The sequence below is a fragment of the Barbus barbus genome, assembly GCF_936440315.1.
Source record: "Barbus barbus genome assembly, chromosome: 3".
Classification (NCBI taxonomy): Eukaryota; Metazoa; Chordata; class Actinopteri; order Cypriniformes; family Cyprinidae; genus Barbus; species Barbus barbus.
Genome location: NC_136731.1, coordinates 277659 through 297551, shown reverse-complemented (window position 1 = coordinate 297551; position 19893 = coordinate 277659). Strand labels below are relative to the sequence as shown.

At 41.0% G+C, this 19893-nt stretch overlaps 2 protein-coding genes across 2 annotated transcripts; both read right to left on the bottom strand.

Moving 5' to 3' along the window:
• Positions 1 to 366: 366 nt before the first annotated feature.
• On the bottom strand, positions 367 to 10614 carry LOC306856429 (tripartite motif-containing protein 16-like). Its single transcript, XM_079395722.1, has 6 exons — positions 9962 to 10614; positions 4862 to 4957; positions 4548 to 4781; positions 3110 to 3269; positions 2922 to 2969; positions 367 to 2698 (listed from the first exon to the last, which is right to left on the bottom strand). Exons 1-6 carry the CDS (start codon positions 10532 to 10534, stop codon positions 2145 to 2147), a joined length of 1665 nt encoding a protein of 554 aa, XP_079251848.1. The 5' UTR covers positions 10535 to 10614; the 3' UTR covers positions 367 to 2144.
• An 843-nt stretch (positions 10615 to 11457) lies between these two features.
• On the bottom strand, positions 11458 to 19560 carry LOC306856278 (guanylate-binding protein 4-like). Its single transcript, XM_079395453.1, has 10 exons — positions 19488 to 19560; positions 18687 to 18866; positions 18483 to 18610; positions 18122 to 18231; positions 17668 to 17855; positions 17159 to 17401; positions 16138 to 16418; positions 15352 to 15564; positions 13580 to 13682; positions 11458 to 13418 (listed from the first exon to the last, which is right to left on the bottom strand). Exons 2-10 carry the CDS (start codon positions 18859 to 18861, stop codon positions 12976 to 12978), a joined length of 1884 nt encoding a protein of 627 aa, XP_079251579.1. The 5' UTR covers positions 18862 to 18866; positions 19488 to 19560; the 3' UTR covers positions 11458 to 12975.
• Between the last annotated feature and the right edge of the window lie 333 nt (positions 19561 to 19893).

The following is a 19893-nucleotide window of genomic DNA, read 5'->3' as shown; positions in this document are numbered from 1 at the left end:
CATAAATAGTCACCAGATTCTCTTCTCATTGTCAGATCGTTTTGGATGTCTTCCCGTGCTGTTCTGTCTCCAGTTCCCGTGTGTTCTCGTCGGTTCTGGTTCCCGGTGTCAAGGTCTGTCTGTGTAGTCGTGTGTTCGTCGTTCCTGTACTGGATTCCCACACCACCTTGGACACTCTTCACCTCACCGGCCGTGCAGCCCATCCATTCCTGCGTCACCGATCATCATTCCATCCTGTGTCTGTATATTCAGTTTCTGGACAATAAATCATTTCTTTACCTGCAACTTGCTTCCTCATCTGTACAGTATCATGACATAATTATGTAATACAGTTCATTGTTAATAACTTTGAAACAAATCTATTGTAGCATAATTAAAATAGTTTAATGTTGCACTTGTACAGTAACTACATGTAACGAGAGGGTAACAAGGGATCACTTTAAATTACAGCCCGCGGATGTTACACTTACACAGTAACTACATATAACAAGGGTGTATGTTTGCATAGTAGTTAAGAAAAATGTTGTAGTACATTTTATTCTACTTGCCTCAAACCACATGTTTACAGCACTACAGCTATGAAACCATCAGTTATACAGTAAATTTACACGTGTTGTGTATTATGATGTTATATTTGTTACATCCTGGGAGTAGCTGGAAACAGGTAATCTAGTTTTCCACTGTATTGCACCTTGACGGTATGCTGCTGACTGACTCGCTGCTGAGATGACCATATGCAATGCTCTTTCATCAGGTAAATTTTCATATAGAAATGGTAACACTATTTTGATGGTCCCTTTTGAACATTCTGTCTACAATAAGTAACTTTGCACCTACATGGCAACAAACTCTCATTAGAATATTAGTAGACTGTCTAATTAATATCTGCTAACTCTTTAATGTGATGGCATCTCAACAAACATTTTACTGACTATAAGTAACTTTGCAAGTACATGTCAACTTATTCTAACCCTAACCCTAACCAGTCTACTAATACTCTACTAACATTCTAATGAGAGTCAGTAGATATATAGGTGCAACATTACTTATAGTCAACAGAATGTGTTAAAGAGACTATCAAAATGAAGTAAAACCGAAATTTTTCAACCAAATCATAGCAGAAATTCCTTAACATTTCCACATACTTTAGTAATCTCCATGAACCCTACATAAAGAAACACGAGTAAATACTATAGCATATATTCATAAGTAAACTGTGGTAAAATTTTATGAAGACTATGGTGGTTTTTAACTTTTTCTATAATTACTCAATTATACTACTACAGTTTACTATTTGTATCAGTCATGTTAGATATACAGTTATGTTATAATAATACAACCCAGTAAGTAGTGTAAAAATATACTGCATCATATATTTTGTGTTATTACAATAAGGCAAAGAAATCATAATATTGTTGCCTAACACAGTAGGTTATAAATACCACGTAATTTTAAAATAGTTACACCTTTCTTATGAAATACTAACAGTCTAAATTTCGATCTGTGTGTAATACATACCATGTAATTTCAGAATAGGTGCCCTTTAGTTATAAAATACAGTATAAATGCTTTATAATTTAGCAGGTTATTACCCCCTTATTCCCCAAACGTTGCATATTGTTCCCTTATACCTACGAGTAGGTACTGTGGAGGTACTCTATAGTTACAAATAGGTGCGCTGTAAATTCTGTTTAATTCCGCGGTACATTGCGGGCTGTAATCTAAAGCGTTACCTAAATGTTTAACAATTAAATGCATGACAATAAAAAAAGAAGACAAAAGAATACAAACACTGAAAAGGACAGGAGCTCCATAAGGCGAATAATAAAAATGATTTATTGACTGTGTGATCATTTGAACTGAAAGGTCATTTTGATAGTAATAATAAAAATGATGTAAAACTACATTAAAAACTAAATGACTGATTTCAATCAACACAAACAGAGAAAATCACAGAAACACACGGTCATTCAGCAGGACTCACACACACACTGATCTTACTGTCTATATGAGGATGTATTACACACATTTATTCTGACGTTCTTTCACTGACAGAAGTTCAGCTGCTGTATTAATGTCATGAAGAGGAAAGAAGAGACTCTATAACATCTCGCTGTTACTGATTTATCATGCAGCTCAAAGCATTATGGGTAGAATCTCCCTACAATATTTTGATTCATCAACAGTTTCACTGATGACTCATAAACATAAAACCCAGGATAGAGGGTCTGAGTGAATGTGGTCTGGACGGTGTGGATGAGGCTCATTGTGTCAGAGACGCTGTAGAAGGACAGAGTTCCTGCACTGTGATCCACAAACACTCCTATTCTCCTGATGATGGACTTCAGAGGGAGATCAGTCTCTATGTTATTGTGCCAGAATGAGTAACTGGAGGGAGTGCAGCGCAAACTCCAGGACTGATCATTAGATCCAAACCAACTCTCTTTACCCCGTCCCTTCCTTCTGATGCTCTTATATGACACTGATATATGCAAACCTCTATCTCCACTCCACTCCAGCTCCCAGTAACTGCGTCCACACACACTCTCTCTACACAACACCTGAGAATAATACTGAAATCTGTCTGGATGATCAGGATACGACTGAACTGTTTTAGCGTATGTAATCACTCTGTTGCTCTCAGACAGACGGAGGCGTTTATTCACTGTGTTCAGATCCAGAGTGAGCTGCTGGGAATCTGATGGAGATAAAACACATCAGAATCAGGAATTATTAATCTGTTCGGTCTTTTCATGTAGCTGAACTCTTCATGTTCAGTGTATCATCAGTGTCTCAGTACAGATGACCAGATATCTGTGCTAATCATCATTTACATCATCAATTATAAAACTCTTCTTTCTCCTTCAACAGGAAGAACATGAACACACTCAGTTTTTCTGCTTGTTTTCTTACTGACTTACATTGTAGGAAGTGGTTCCTGGTCCTGGGAACAATGTTGGTGAATGTGACTGTGGAAATCAACAGACATGAACAGTGTGATTCTCATGATCCTGCATCCATTCCTGAGATATTTCTAATATGATGTTCTCCATGATATGAGATGATAATGGACTCGATTCTGAGAGCAGATGAATCTGCAGGACTTTACCTCTGTCTGAGATCTTCTTGAGCTCCTCTTTGCAGAAATCTTTCAGTTTGTCTCTCAACTGATGAACAGAATCTCTCAGATCATCAAAAGAGAAGAGAGAACTGAAGAGATCATCATTTACGTCTGTAGATTCAGGAGGTGCTGAGAGAGACTGGAAACTCTACAGAAAACAGATATCAAAACTCATCAGCTCCACACTTCACCCAATAACCTGCTCCAACATCAGATTTGACTCGACTGATCTTTAGTAACTCACCTCAATCCAGCAGTTTCACAGCATCACCTTCATTCTTCTCATATTCATTACATCACATTAGAGCTCAGCTACACATTCTAGTATCTGACAATTACACTATATGAAAACTTTCTAGCAAATAGTTTGAATGATAAAACATCTGCTAAGAACATAACATGTTCATCTAACAGCTCAAGCACATCAATAGAGTCTCATTGTAGGGTTGAATAGATTTGCTCAGGAAAAGCAGCTGAAAGGCTATGATTAGATTAAACCAAACCAAACCTGAGCATGTCTTAAAGGTCCTTGTGAACTTTCAGGATCTCTAAAGTTATAAATAATGGTTAGTTTCAATAAAATGAAGCATTGCTGATATACAGGCTCACTTCATGTTTGGGGTCTTCATGGTAAAATTGATCAATGTGTTACAGGCCAATAAAAATAAATTTTATCAAGTTTGAAGATCGCCTGATCCAATTTTGATGAATGTTTCTCAGAATCTGCACTATCAAGTTCACTGATTTCACCATCATGTAATAAATCAGAAGGAAACATGAAGTAAAAAGCTGAAATGTTAGTGACGTTTTGAACTGTTGGTGGCGCTAGTGGTGTTTGACAGCTAAATATGTCTTCCAGAAGAAACAGCTGAAAGAAATTATTCCTAAGAGTTTTCCAGAGCTGAAACCTATTTGTAAGCAGCATCTCTGGTCCCACTTTATATTAGGTGGCCTTAACTACTATGTACTTACTTTTAAATTAATAATTTGGTACAATGCACTTATTGTGTACATACATGTTCTTACATTGTACTTATATTTTTAAAAATACCTATACGTAGTTACATCTGTAATTAATTTCTGTAATTACATTTATAATTACACTGTTGACCCATCCCTTACACCTTAACCCACCCTTTAACCTACCCATACCACCAAACCTGTCCCTAACATTACCCGTATCCCACCTCAATAGCAGCAAAAGTGATTTGCAATACAATATGACCACAATAAGTACATTGTACATAGTAGTTAAGGCCACTTAATATAAAGTGTGACTGCATCTCTTTCAAAAGAAGATGATCAGATGAGAGTGTGACTGATGATTATATATTAAGACTCTCATGGAATGTTTCTCTGTGAGTCTCCTGTCACAGCAGGATCTGCTCAAGTCCACTATGATCCTGTTCTTCTAGATCTGTGTTACCTGCAGGAACTGGATGTGATCCTGTGTGTGTGAAAGCTGCTCAAGCTCAGCGTCTCTCCTCCTCAGATCATTGATCTCTTGCTCCAGTCGCTCTAGTCGTCCTGCAGCTCGACTCACTGCTTGCTTTTCCTGATCTCTGATCAGCCGTATCAGCTCAGAGCGGCTTCTCTCAATGGAGCGGATGAGCTCAGTAAAGATCCTCTCACTGTCCTCCACTGCTGTCTGTGCAGAGCGCTGTTAGGACACACAGTGATTCAGGCTTCAGTGAGTCTGAACTGAGACTGAGACAAACTTCTCTTCTTCTCTGGACTCACCTTATGAGACTCCACAGCCTCTCTCAGCTGCTGGAGATCTTTCTCTCTCTGCTGGATTCTCTGCTGGAACGTCTTCTGCATCTCCTTCAGCTGATTCTGCAGGATGATAAACGGATGATAGTGAATCTCACAGAAAACTACATACAACGACTATTACCACACGTGCCAACCAGAAGCCATGGATGACAGCAGAGGTTCGTGGGCTGCTAAAGACCAGAGATGAAGCATGCAGATCAGGAGATAAAGCAGCCCTCAAAACAGCAAGTGCCAATCTGTCTCGTGGCATCAAGAAGGCAAAACAACAATATGCTAAAAAAGTTAACAACAACTTCACAGACAGTAAAGACACTCGGGCCCTGTGGCAAGCCATTCAGACCATCACTGACTACAAGCCCCCACCACAGGCCAGTGATCATTACACATCCTTACCAGATGCACTCAACCACTTCTACTCACAATTTGAGATACAGAACGACACACCTGCACAAAAACTACTCACATCTCCAAACGACCAGGTACTCTGTCTCTCTCCAGTCGACGTAAGGAAGACCCTGTCCTGGATTAACCCACGAAAGGCTGCGGGCTCTGACAACATACCTGGCCGTGTTCTGAGAGACTGTGCTGCACAGCTGACAGATGTCCTAACAGACATCTTCAACACCTCGCTGAGCCAGGCAGTCGTCCCCACATGGCTCAAATCCACAACAATCATACCGGTACCAAATAAATCACCTGTGTCCTGTCTCAATGACTACCGTCCCACAGCACTGACTCCAATCATGATGAAGTGCTTTGAGAGGTTAGTCATGCATCACATCAAGTCCAGTCTCCCAAACACACTGGACCCATTCCAGTTTGCATACCGTCCAAACCGTTCCACGGACGATGCAATATCCACCACTCTCCACCTAGCTCTTACTCACCTGGAACAGAAAGACTCTTATGTAAGAATGCTGTTCATCGACTTCAGTTCAGCATTCAACACTATAATCCCACAACAGCTCATCCACAAACTAAACTTGCTGGACCTTAACACCCCCCTCTGTAATTGGATGCTGGACTTTTTAACTGCAAGACCTCAGTCAGTCCGTGTCGGCCGCAAATCCTCCAGCACTACCACACTGAGCACAGGTGCCCCACAAGGCTGTGTGCTCAGCCCGCTGCTCTTCACGCTGCTGACCCATGACTGCACTGCCAAGTCCAGCTCCAACCACATCATCATCAAGATGGCTGATGACACAACTGTGGTAGGCCTCATCAGCAACAACGATGAAACGCACTACAGAGAGGAAGTGGCACAGCTGGCGAAATGATGTGGTGCTAACAACCTGTCCCTCAATGTGAGTAAGACAAAAGACGTTGTGATGGACTTTAGGAGAAACTCCGTTGACCACCCCCCACTGACCATCAACCGTGGAGAGATTCAGCAGCACTAAATTCCAGGGGGTGCACATCTCAGGGGATCTCACCTGGACCACCAACGTCACGTCACTAAACAAGAAGGGACAACAGTGCCTCCACTTTCTCCGCCGGCTGAAAAGGGCAAGTCTCCCGCCACCCATCCTCACCACTTTCTACAGGGGCACCATTGAGAGTGTGCTGACCACCTACATCACTGTCTGGTATGGGAACTGCAGTGCTGCTGACCGCAAGACCCTACAACGAACAGTGAACACTGCCGCAAAGATCATCGGTGCCCCTCTCAAGATTCAAGATTTTTATTCGTCACACACACAATTATACTGGCCAACTTTCACCACTTGAGGTCTGCCGGTGAGGAAGTCTTGAATCCAGTCACAGAGTGAGGAGTTTAGGCCGAGGTCTGTGAGTTTAGAAGCCAGCTTGATGGGGACTATAGTGTTGAAAGCTGAGCTATAGTCAATGAATAGCAGCTTTACATAATTCCCATTGTTGCTGTCCAAGTGTGTGAGGGAAGAGTGGAGGACGTGAGAGATGGCATGATGCGTCCGTGGATCTGTTTGGGCGATAGGCAAACTGAAGAGGGTCCAAAGTATCAGGGATGGAGGAGCAGATGTGGCTCTTTATAAGTCTCTCAAAAACCTTCATGACTATAGATGTGAGGGCAACTGGGTGATAGTCATTCAAGCAAGAGGGTTTATTGTTCTTAGGCACAGGGATTATTACGGATTTTTTAAATGAGGTGGGAACCACGGAGGTAGCAAGGGACTCATTAAAGATGTAAGTGAACAAACCAGCGAGATGATCAGCGCAGGACCTCAGAACACGGCCGGTTATCCCATCAGGTCCGGCTGCTTTCCTGACGTTCACTTTCTTTAGCGCCCTCCGAACCTCATCCACCGACACGGTGATTACAGGATTATCGCTGCTCTGCCTGCTGCTTCCTGACGCGCTGGACGGCAGAGACGCGCTGCCGCCGTTGCAATCGAAGTGGCCGTAGAAGATATTTAACTCGTCGGCCAGCAACGGATCTGCTCTCACCTCCGCGGAGGATTTGTTTCCGAAGGCACAGATGGTCCTCAGTACCTGCCACATCCGTCGAGAGTCGTTGAGATGGAAAATACATTAAATTCTCTCTCTGTATCTGTGTTTAGCGGCTCTTACTGCACGACGGAGAGCATAGCACGATGCTTTGTACTCGCTCGTATTCCCGGTCAGAAGAGCCTCATTGTAAGCGGCAGTGCGTGTGTTAACCGCAGCACGGATTGTTCTGTCCACCCTCGGTTTCTGGTTGGAGAATGTCATTATCGTTATTGTTTCTGTAGCTTGCTCGGTTAGCGTGTATACAAAGCTTAATGCTACATCCGTTAACTCGCTGACGTCAGAAGAACTCGCCCGGAACATGTCCCAGTCGACGTCATCAAGAGCCGCCTGTAGCATAGCCTCTGAGTGGGAGGACCAGTGCGTCACTACTCTCTGCACCGGAGGATCCTGAACGAGCCTTTGTTTATATTCCGGTGTGAGGAAAATGGCGGCATGGTCCGATTTGCCAAAAGCCGGTAGTGTAGGCATTTGTAGGCATTCTTGAACTGAGTGTAGCAATGATCCAGTGTGTTCGGTCCTCTAGTTGGACAGGATACATGTTGATAAAAGTTCGGCATGACCTGCCTGAGGTTGGCTTTGTTAAAGTCCCCCGCGATGATAAAGGCAGCGTCAGGATGTTTGTTAATGTAGCCGCTGAGCACATCGTGAAGTTTAGACAAAGCCAAGCCAGTGTCCGCCTGTGGTGGAATGTACACAGCAGTAACAATGATCGATGAAAACTCCCGGAGCAGATAAAATGGGCGGCAAATAATGGAAAGATGTTCCAGATGAGGCGAGCAGGAACGAGACAGAATGGAGATATTCCTGGGATCACACCATTTCTTGTTAATCATGAAACATACTCCTCCACCCCTGGATTTACCGGCCTCTGCTGTTCTGTCCATCTGAAAAACAGAGAAGTTATCACTTGGCATTACAGCAGTGTCCGGGACAGACGACGAAAGCCACGTTTCTGACAAACAAAGGATGTTACAGTCCCTTATGTCCCGTTGGAAACTAATCCTGGCTCTAAAATCGTCCATCTTATTCTCCAAGGATTGGACATTAGTGAGCAGAATGCTCGGAAGAGGAGGACTGTGAGCCCTTTTCCGGAGTCTATCTCGAATCCCAGCGCGTTTCCCACGGTGTTTCTTGATCGGGGGGTTATTGTTCATCTCTGCGTTCCGAAGAATCTCCAGAGGCCATGCTGGATTCCTGGATAAAGTGTCCTGGAACAGGTTGGAGTAGCGGTTTCCAATGTCCGAAAGTGTTTCTTTGTTATAGGTGATCAGTGCCGACGTGAGATGTGTAAAAAAGGAAAGTAAAAAAGTAGATAAAAACACCTGGACGGCGTCCGAACAAAGCGGCGCCATCTCCCTTCCATCCTGGACATTTTCCTCGCATGATGCTCCAGCAAGGCCTCCAGCATCGTGAAAGACCCCACCCACCCCTCCCACAACCTCTTCCAGCTCCTACCATCAGGTAGAAGGTACCGGGGTATCAAAGCTCGCTCTGTCAGATTGCTCAACAGCTTTTTTCCCCAGGCTGTGAGAGCTCTTAACTCCAATCTCCCTGTCCCCCTCTGACACCCCCCACCACTCACCCAACTCATTAATACAGTTGACAACTTTTCCTAAGAGCAATTCTGAGTGTGCTACACACAGGTGAGTGGGCTATACAAACCACCTGTAGTAACACACTCATCCCACTATATGCACACTAGACACTTTCTATGAACACTCCCTGCTACAAAAACTCAATAAGATAATGTTTACTTGAGCATTGCACTACAAATCTTTTTGCACTATGCACTGCTTCCCACAAAATCTCTCTTTAATCTGCACAACAATTTAATGTACAAAATATATATACAATTTTTATTTGTATTTCTATCTTTTTGCACAATTTCATGTACAGTATGTAAAGTTCTTGTACAGTCTCAGTTTGTGTATATCTAGGCAACTAGGTATAGTAGTTATAGTATTTATAGTATAACATGTATAGTCAGATGCTTTTTTTTTTCTCTTATACTTGCATTGGTGTATGTTATCTTATGTTTAACTAGTATGTAGCACCGTGGTCCTGCGAGACATGACATTTCGTTCCACTATATGTCCACACATTTAGCAGAATGACAATAAAACCCAACTTGACTTGATGTGAACAGATGAATCCAGTAAAAATGGAACTGATAACCAATGGCTATCTGTTATAATCATCATACATGAAGTATCATAAATATCAAGTGATTGAATGCAAGAATTATACAAGTGAAGCTGACTGAGATGTAGAGCTTCACACTGAGATTGTTTCTGCTGTGTAGCAGAGCTTATATTTTGACTGACAGAAGTGTATTTTTTTGGGTGAAGAGTTCACTCGATTATTTTATGTTGTTTAATCAAAGGCTATTTCATGAAAGTTTGTGTTGTAAAATGTTTACAGTGTATTTTCATTGAACAGTGAAACTCTTCTTGCAGCTGCTGTTCATTACTGCTGTCGTGTTCAGTGTGAATGCTGTAAGCTGTTAATACGGGTGTCGATATAAACACATATGAAACGAGTGTCAGCAATATTTCATCAGTGTCTAGTGTTAAATACCTGTTTCTCTGTCCTCTGTGCTGCAGCTGATACAGTGTCGTGGTTTTTATGTTCATCCATCGTACACAGCACACATATACATTTCTGGTCAGTGCGACAGAAAACCTCAAGGATCTTCTCATGTTTCTGGCAGATCATCTCCTGCAGTCGTCCAGTGGCTTCAGTCACTTTGTGTCGTTTTCCTGAGTGAAACTCCTCATGCCGCTCAAAATGAGTTTGACAGTAAGACTCCAGACACAGCAGACAGGACTTGACGGCTTTGTATTTTCTTCCAGTACAGACGTCACACTGCACATCTCCAGCTCCAGCGTCACAATCAGAAGGACGTTTCCTCTTCTTCAGTTTCTCCACCACTTCAGCCAGCATGGTGTTTCTAGCTAAAGCAGGTCTTGGACTGAAGGTCTGTCTGCACTGAGGGCAGCTGTAGACTCTCATCTGATCCTCATGATCCCAGTGGCTTGTAATACAGCTCTTACAGTAACTGTGTCCACATGAAGTAGTCACCGGATCCTTCAGGAGATCCAGACACACTGAACACATGAAGTCATCCTGAAAAACTCTGGCTCCTTCCATTTTACTGCATGAATACAAAAACAAGCACACACCAGCTCAACCACACTTCAGTTTCTCTTTCCCTGAACTCACGTGACTCCTGTTTCCTGGTTCTGTGTTTGAGTGGCGTGTCTGTGAGTCTGTAAAACAGGTAAAGAACGATCTGCTCTCATGACAGCTTACACTGCAGGGAGAATGGAGACTCCGTTTCCAGGTGATCCGGCTGATCTGGAGTCAATTCTGGGAAACGCAGGTAGAGCAGTTCACTTCCCAGGAATCCTCCACTTCCAGCTGTTTAGTCAAGTCAAGTCACTTTTATTTATATAGTGCTTTTAACAATACAGATTGTGTCAAAACAGCTTTACAGTATTAAATAGGAAAATAATTTGCCAATAATGCAAAAGGACAATAGTAAACACTCAATTTTTAGTTAAAGGCATTTCATCATTGAATTCAGTGATGTCGTCGTCATCCAGCTCAGTTCAGTTTAAATAGTGTCTGTGCTTTCAAGTCGACTATATCTCTGGAAATGAAGTGTCAGATTTAAACTGACAGAGTGTGTCTGCCTCCCGAACAGCGTTAGGTAGATTGTTCCAGAGTTTGGGTGCTAAATAGGAAACTGCAGGAAACGCTGTGTTAATGCTTAACTACCACATGATTAGGGACTCTTAAAATAAGTGTTAGCTTAAGGATCTTTATGAGAGATAAACTTTTAGCTACTGTAACAATGTCACGGTTTGGTTTCTGTTTAGTTCCCTGTTTTGCCCATATTTGGTTTTCCCAGTCATTAGTTAATTATCTATCATCCCCATCACCTGTGTTTGATTAATTATCTCGTTTGTCCCAATCCCTTTAAAGGTCCTGAGTTCTCCACATGGTTTTGTTAACCAATGTCATAAGTGTGTTGATGCTGTTAAATAAAGAAGACTCCTTTTGTTTACTCCTTCGTTGTGTGGATTTATTGCCACAACCACCAGACCATAACAAACAAAAGCTGAGTAAAGTTTGATCAAAGAGTATTTACAGTATATTCTTACTAAAGACATACAAATAACAACTAAGCCCACATAAAAGTAATTTTGGTGCAAAATTGTTTTATTGCCTCAATACTCATAGTAGAAAATATCAGAGGATATTCCTTTCATCACACATCAACACAAAGAAAAATTTCCAAAAAAGAAAGAAAATACTTGTTCATTTGTAACGTTTGAACGGTTACTTTACAGTAATAAAAGAACAGGGCTAAAAAGCATAAAAATTGAGCACTATAATGAATACTTAACGATTAATAGAAAATGTTCATCAACAAATGATGAACGGGTTCAACATGGTACAGCAAAAAGTTGAACAAATAATTAATAGACTTTGCAAATATGTGTAAGTAGAAGAAGTGTGCACGCAGAACACAAAAATTGCAAAAGTGTCAACTTTACAGACTGTAGTTAATCAATCATGTCAACATGAATAATGTCTAAAAGAGATTTAATTTACTGACATTTAGACAATATTTGCAAATGTAAAAAGTGCATTAGATGATATAAAAATGATTTTAATCAGCTAAAGCAACCAGTGTAATTACATTAGCAAGCGTTCAAATGCACACTAATAAATAAGCTGTTCAGTGTCAGTGTTTAATATCTGTTCAAATCATTTGAATATTGTTATAAAGTGCCTGATCATATACTGCATGAATTGAAAGTTTATTAACATTTAACAATTGCATTTTGTGTTAATTAATGATCTATTAATCAGTATGTGATGTTCACTCCCCTGAAACATCTGAAACATTCAGCCCATGAACAAATTAATCTAAAACTTTAAATGTACAGAATCAATCAGTATTCCCAGATATTAATATTGAGGCACTACCTGCAGCCTCAGCTCTGACACGTAAACATGCGGCTCTTTAATGATACCGTTAGACTTAGAGAAGAACATGCATACTGTTTTGGACACATTTAGTTGCAAGTAATTCTCTTTTAGCCATGCCGACACATTAACCATAGAATTCATAAGTTCATTTGCAACTTGTGTCAGACTATTACCATGTATATAAATCACTGTATCGTCTGCATACATTTGTATATTAATGTCAGGACATGAAAGATGAAAATCATTTATATACATAGCAAAAAGCATTGGACCCAAGAGAAATTAAAACAAGCTAACTTAGACATAAGGATTCTATGATTAACTGTGTCATATTACATGTAACAGTGTTACGTAAATTAGTTACAAAATAAATGCAATTAAATGCAAAATAAAATGCCGTTACAGTACTGAGGAAAAAAACTGTAATTAACAGTCAGTTATGAAAATGTTTGTGAAAACGATTGCAAAGGGAGTTACATGTGAGTGTTTTCTGTAAAAACTCAATGAAATACATATTGTTTTCAGTGAGATTATCGTAGTTATGAATTCAGAGTTCTGTAAAAGCAGTGCACTACGACTATCAACACATTTCACTGTATAGAACAGGATCGAGACGCAGGTCTCGGTCTGCTGTTAATAGCATCTATCTGCTGTCTGTGCTGCTGCCTCAGCACTTCCATGTTCTGTGCATTTCTTTGCTCCTGATCCGCTATCATCTTTGCGAACTCTCTGGACTTCCTCTCCTCTACCTCTATATTATTCCTCCTCAACTGCTCTACTTCGCAGGCCATTTTGTCAGCTCTCTCTTGAAAGCCCTTCTCCATCAGGGCAGCCTGTTCCCTCAGCTTACTGTCCATGGCGCGCTTTGTCTCCTGCTGCTGGACGAACATCTCCTCTTCCATCTTCTGTATGACCTGTCTCACCCTCTCTTCATTATTCTGTTCTTCAATCGCCATCTTCTCCTCCAGCTGACGCTGCTTCTCTTCCTGGGCCTTAATCTCCTGTTCCAGAAGAACTGCCCTCTCTCTCTCCTCTGGTCAGCCAAAAAAGAAGCGGTTAAATGAAGGAGACAAATCTAACAACATCATCCCTTCTTGTTTGACACACTGAAAACATAAGTGTTCAAAACGGTTGATTTGATTCTATTCATATTATCATGTTTAGGGCTTACTGTGTCTACTACAAAGTTCTTACCGCAAATCCTTCTTTCATTTTCGGTTAGTTTATCGTCAGCCTGCAGAATGGCTGTGGTAACTGCAACCTTTTGCTGTAGAAATTTCTCCAACACCTCGGCAATCTATGAAGAAACACAGAAAGAGTAAACCTGATGGTAAAAATGTTAATATCTGAAGAAACTTAGTGTCATTGCTTCAATATTTCACTTTAATGACAATGAAAAAACCTATTCATTGCCATTAAAGTGAAATTACTGAACCTACAATTAGGAGCCTGATAAAAATGCTAATTTTAGAAGAAAATTTCAGACGGCACTTAGAGGCTTTTGCATCTGAACTCTTCATATACACACACAACAGTTCTTTCTGGTTCTTGAATGTGATTGACTGATAAGCGATATTGTAACTCCAAATGTTTCACTGGTTGTATCACTCCGCTTGCAGTATTTCTCACAGCGAGTGTCACGGCGGACGCCCAAATCCACAGTAAGTTTATAAGTAATACTCTTTTTGTGTCACGGAAGGTAGTTTTAAGAGTTTTTAGGTGAGAATGTAGTTGTTTAGACTTCAAAGATGTGGTTTGCTAATAAAGATAACGTCTATTTGAAAATGTGCAATATATTTCGGAGCTGTGAGCTCCAGATGGTCTGTGGCTGTTCTGCGCTCATGAACCCGCAGAGAGAGCGCCTCATCTCGGCCAGATCTTCTGGAATTTGCTGCTGGCTCTGATGTCTCTACTATAGTGATTGAACATGAGATATAATCCATTTTGGATAAATCTAATGGGTAGTCTTTGGTCTCATTAATCTATTATTTGTTCCAGAGCAAATAGTTTTGGCTGAGGACAAAATCTCATCACATTACATTTTATGTAACTTCAATGCTGTATTTAAGAGCACTGCCTTTGTACTTTTGACTGAATTGCCTAGGAACTTTTATGATTGTTGTTGTTGTGTTTATTAAATATTAATATTCAATAAATAATATTTCATATACAATAGTATTTGTTATTGGGAAACAGTGTGTCTCTGTGACAGTGATTTTAATGGCACTGTTCTGCCATTAGACGGCAACAAGAGACTGATTTTACGAGTCAGCAGACTTTTATATTGAAAGAGACTGAAAACAAGGAAGTTATTTTTACTTTTAACGACAGCATGTAAGATGCATGCAACAAATTCACTGAGCAACGCGGTCATAAGAAAATTACCCTTAACAGATGAAACTATAATACAGATGTTGCTTTCCTTAGTGGACATTCAAACTAATGACTTTTTTGTGAATATGAGATTGATCTGCAGAATGAATGCTGTATCAGATTCAGTTAATCACACTCGCTCACTCTCTCTCATAATACTCTACTATACATAATACACTGCTTTTACAGTAATACAATAAGCTTTCAATTAAACAACTCAACCTTCCTTCGTTACTAGTTCTAAAGTGACGTTATGGAATTAGTAGCGGAGGCTTGGGCTCAGCTGTTCAACTGTCAACTTTAGATTTGGATCTGTGGTGGAAGGAAGTCGTTCTGCTTAAAAGAGGGCTTTTAAAGACACCCTGTTGGTGTTTCATATGTATTTACACACTTGTGCCGTCGAACTGCTGTATAAACGCAATATCACACAAATAGACTATCAGCTGTATATCAGCACGCTGTGATTAACTATGGACGAATCACAGCTGTGTCGATATACAGCCATATCGCATGGCTATAAGTGTGATATTGCTCATATTATAATAATATCAATAATAATAGCATTGTTCTGTTAGTAATGTAACATTTATCACCTTGACTTCTTGACAGGCCAGTGTATTGTACTGAGTCACAATGTCCTCCAGGTCCTGGCAGAAGAGATCGTACCCACCAGCTCTGGCATAAAATCCTTGATTGATCCTCTCTGTCATTGGTTCAGAGAGAACTGATAGAAGACTTTCACATTTTGCCTCGGAGGCCTTCTCATTGTCCCAGAGATACCGGTCAAACTGATGATTGATGGCTTCCTAAAACAGCACAACAAAACAGGAAGGATTCTTAACGCGCTCAGGAGAGTTGGACCGGGCGGCGGATCAGAGGTAAAAAAACGATATAAACACTGTTCAGTTTCTTGCACAGACCGATCATTTAGTGTCTTTAGACCTCAATGTATCGTCACGAGCCACAGGGTTTAATTTGGTTTTGTCTGTGTATGTTTTTTTATACTCTCAAAGCCGTGAGTCCCATTGACTGCCATTATATGACCGACAGACTGCAACGGTTCGAGTTAAAAATCTTAATTTGTGTTCTACTGAAGAAACAAAGTCACCTACATCTTGGATGCCCTGGGGGTAAGCAGATAAACATCACATTTTCATTTTTGGGTGAACTATCCCTTTAACTTCTCACATGACATTTAAAACCATTGTGGGCATTTGTTAATTAAAGTTCATTGGATTGTTACTAAATAATCTGTCTTCGAATTAACTTTGTCACCCATGTTGTTATTGGAGTCCTAGCAGTGAGTTTCATGTTGTTTTCCAAAAAAGTGAGTTAAAACCAACCTATTGTTGTAATCTGGCATGTCCACTCCCACCTACCTCTAAAGATGTCAAGTACTTCCCATCACTGTCCTTGAAGGCGCGTTTCATGAAGGTCTGTGTTGCCATGAGATTGAAGCATTGGTGTTCTGAGGTGATTTCATTCAGTTCCAGAGGGAAAGAGTTCTTTAGCTTCTCCATTCCACTCTGGTACACCTCGAGCCCCTCCTGAACCGCAGCCTCATTCTCAATCGCTGCCATGGCGATCACAGCATTCTCCAGACACGGCACAGCTCCACTGGCGATGGTGTCTACGTATGTTTTTACAAGATGACCCAGAACTGTAGGAAAGCAGAGGAGTCGAACCCAAGTAAAGTAAAAAAAATAGATGGATGCTGCGACAGGCAATCCTATCAGCTTTAGTTTTGAAACCGTGCTTTTCAAGCTTTATGTCATTAAGATGTTGAACGATAGATTGTGAAACGTGCAGAGCTCAATCAAGTGCTCGCTCCATCCCCCAACCATTCAAATATCAGTAGGCGGGATTTACAATTTGTGATGTCATAAATATGTTAAGATGTTACATGAATTTAGTCAGGGCAAATAAACCACTGTGAATCTTAATTTCAGCACTCAAATGTTTGAAGCAGATGACGGGCTAAACGTGAGGTGTTTCTCCATCTTGACACTATAGCTATGGTTTAGCGCTGCCTGACTTGAGCTGAGTGATACTAATATTACTGTACATTAAACGCTATGCTTTACTTGTAGGTCGAACAGTTCTCAAATCGACTTCATGTCAGATTAATAGCTTACTTATGTGCAAGACAAATGCTAAGGTCGAGACTGAGGAGCATTTTTGCAAAGGGTAGCGAACTAATGTAGCGATAACGAAACTTACAATCTTCATAGCTATCGCAACAACAGCCTCACGCAAAACAAACAACAACAATTAAACTGCTGCCTCATGCGGTAATCACCATTTAAATCATTTATTGTGAGAAGGGCTATAGAAATAAATGAGTCTTCCTATGATTTGATCTCTTGGATTAGCCACTGTCTAAATGAACCAATGGTTTACCTCTACCGGTGACCGTGTGTCCATCTTTCAGATTCTTCACTTGACTCTGGTCACAGATAAACTGGCAGAAACGATCTGTGACCTCCAAGAAGCGTTTTGAAATCTCAGCTGGGTCCAGTGTCTCCAGATAAGAGACATTGTCTGGATTGGTTGGGAATGGGAAGGTGAAACATTTCCGAGATGGGAAGTATTTGCGAATGCACTCTCTTGGAAGATTGTAATTGTTCACTTGAATAGAGTTGCCTTCAAAAGAAAAACAGAAAGCTGTCCTTCAGTCAAAATAGCCTTCACAGTGCACATAATGAAAACTTTAACATCAAATGAACTGCCAGCTTGTTAATGATAAATGACCTTGGCTATCATTGTAGATAAACACAGAAAGCTAAAATCATTGACTGGAAGTGTCTAGAAAGGTTTTGTTTGCTAACAGAATGACAAAGAGCATGGTGATAATCCAGCCGCGCAGTTTAACAAAGCTGGTTATAAAACTTTCAGGCTTTACATATAACCTAGTTTTAGCTTCAGAGCAAACTCTAGGTATTCATCTTCTGTTGCGTCTTTCCCATCGATGTTTAGCTGCAGAGTGAAGTCCCTCACAGCCCAGATGAAACTGGGGAAGAACTTGACAAACTCTCCGTCATCTACAACTTCATCAGGTGACTTGATCTTGATGTACTCTGTTAGCTCAGTGACATATCTGTTCAGTGTGAGTCAAAGGATTGTTGAACATTCAGCACAACACATAAAAGCAATAATGTAACCTGAGAAGAGCTGTACCAGAGCAATTATAGCTAATGGCTCATTTCCGAAATGGACAAAAGACATCTATAATTTGGAGGTTGCTTTACATGGTGTCTTTGTAATTTACATATTATTAACCTATTTACCTAAATACTTTGCAAGCTCTCATATTAAACAAACTTCAAACTGAAAATGAAATATAAATTCTGATCAGAAGGATACTGCAGTTCCTCTATAGCCCTGTTGTCAATAGTTCCTCGACTGTTCAGGACTAGAGTGCTGCTCAGAAGGACAGCCAAAGAGAAGATCCTGGTGTCATGCTTTGAGTCGCCCTGAGACAGACAAGATATGACGACATGAGACCACAGGCCATAACAGACACACAATTCCTGATATTGAATGATCAGTGATTGCGAGATTGGTATACAGTGTGATATTTGTTCAGATTGGGTCGGTCACTACAAAAAGTAAACAAGCTTACAGAACTTTGTCCATTCAAACAGGCCACTAGGCCTGAACGACTGACCAACAGAAAGACATACAGATAATATATTATGGAACTAAATTATCTTTAGTTTGTCACCTTGTCCACGTCCCCGAGTCCCTCGGTGTCCAGCAGCACCAGAGTGGTTTCTGCTTTAGTGGGGTGAGGCACGCACCACATCCAGATGCCCTTCGTCTTGGACTCGATTGTGCTGCCCAGTGCAAACCCTGATAACCACACACCAGAAACCCCACAATGACTCGCATGCAATCATTTGAACAACAGCGTTTGGATGCTGCTGACCTGTTTGCTTCCCCGCCAGTCGGTTCATCAGGTAGGACTTCCCGGTGCGGTAGAGACCCACCACGGCCACCACCACCACGGGCTGCTGGATCTGCTCCAGAACCTGCAACGCTGACCGCTGGACACACAGCTTCCCGTCGGACGCCGTGTCAATCAAGCACACTGGTTTGTCCATGGCCACTGGAGACCCAAACACAGTTCACTTCCTTTAATCAACCGCATTGAGAAATACTCCAATAATCCTGCATTACACAGTCCAGTAACTCCCCACATGAGCAACATTTCCTCTTTCTGCTCGGGGAACTTTCACTTTCACAACAAACTACACAAGCAGGCTGAATAAGATAAATGCTGTCAGATCTGTTTGTGTCCAGCTACAGTCTATAACCAGACTGGCTTTAGTTGATGCTGGTTTCTACAAGTTAATCATGTCACATAAACAAAGCCCTTTAAAGCTCAAACAAAACATGGCCAGAACATCTATCAAGACAAGTCAGGCTGTAGAGTTCACTAACACACACACACACACACACACAGACACACACACACACAGGATACACACACACACACACAGACACACACACACACAGGATACACACACACACACACACACACACATCGAGTGCTAGAGTTAAATCACCAACATGAAATCTCAGCGACACACGGTCACACATGATCATCTGCAGGAGCAAAACCAAACATGAAGAATGTGCTGAAGCTGAAGCTGACTGTAAAACACTGGACATTGTATTGTTTGCAGCACAAGAGCTAGAATGATCTGAATGAAGGAACGTCTCTTACCTGTGTGCTTTAGTTCACTCCAGTCTAACTTCAGTCTGAGTTGTGTTCATGTTGCAGCTTCCTGATATATTTCTTAGACACACCTCCAGGTCCAGACTCTCGATGCTGATTGGTCTAGAGGGGGTTAGGGGATGTTCCTGGGCTCTCAGTAGGTCTCTGGTTATTCTCTGTTGACTGAGCAATCAACAATGTGCAGTTTCACTCTTAGTTTGTTTCACTTTCAGAATAAACAACTGCAAACTGGAAAACACATGACCAGGCTGCTGCTGGCAGAATTGTATTATGGTGACCGATCTCCACCAAATATTATGAAAGTAAAAAAAATAAAGTAATAACGCTCAGTTGAAACTGGTAGTTCACTATTAGCTAATCAATAACTACTATTTTTATATATATATATATATAT

Bases quoted from the DNA above. Each gene is read 5' to 3' on its own strand.
- LOC306856429 (XM_079395722.1), bottom strand. From the start codon at position 10,534: ATGGAAGGAGCCAGAGTTTTTCAGGATGACTTCATGTGTTCAGTGTGT. The intron at 4,782-4,861 runs GTGAGTCCAGAG...GTGTCCTAACAG, and splicing joins AGGCTGTGGAGTCTCATAAG to CGCTCTGCACAGACAGCAGT. The intron at 3,270-4,547 runs GTAACACAGATC...TGTTTTCTGTAG, and splicing joins ATCACATCCAGTTCCTGCAG to AGTTTCCAGTCTCTCTCAGC.
- LOC306856278 (XM_079395453.1), bottom strand. From the start codon at position 18,861: ATGGACAAACCAGTGTGCTTGATTGACACGGCGTCCGACGGGAAGCTG. The intron at 17,402-17,667 runs GTTATATGTAAA...TTTCTTTTGAAG, and splicing joins TGCTCTGAAGCTAAAACTAG to GCAACTCTATTCAAGTGAAC. The intron at 16,419-17,158 runs GTAAACCATTGG...GCTTTCCTACAG, and splicing joins ACACACGGTCACCGGTAGAG to TTCTGGGTCATCTTGTAAAA.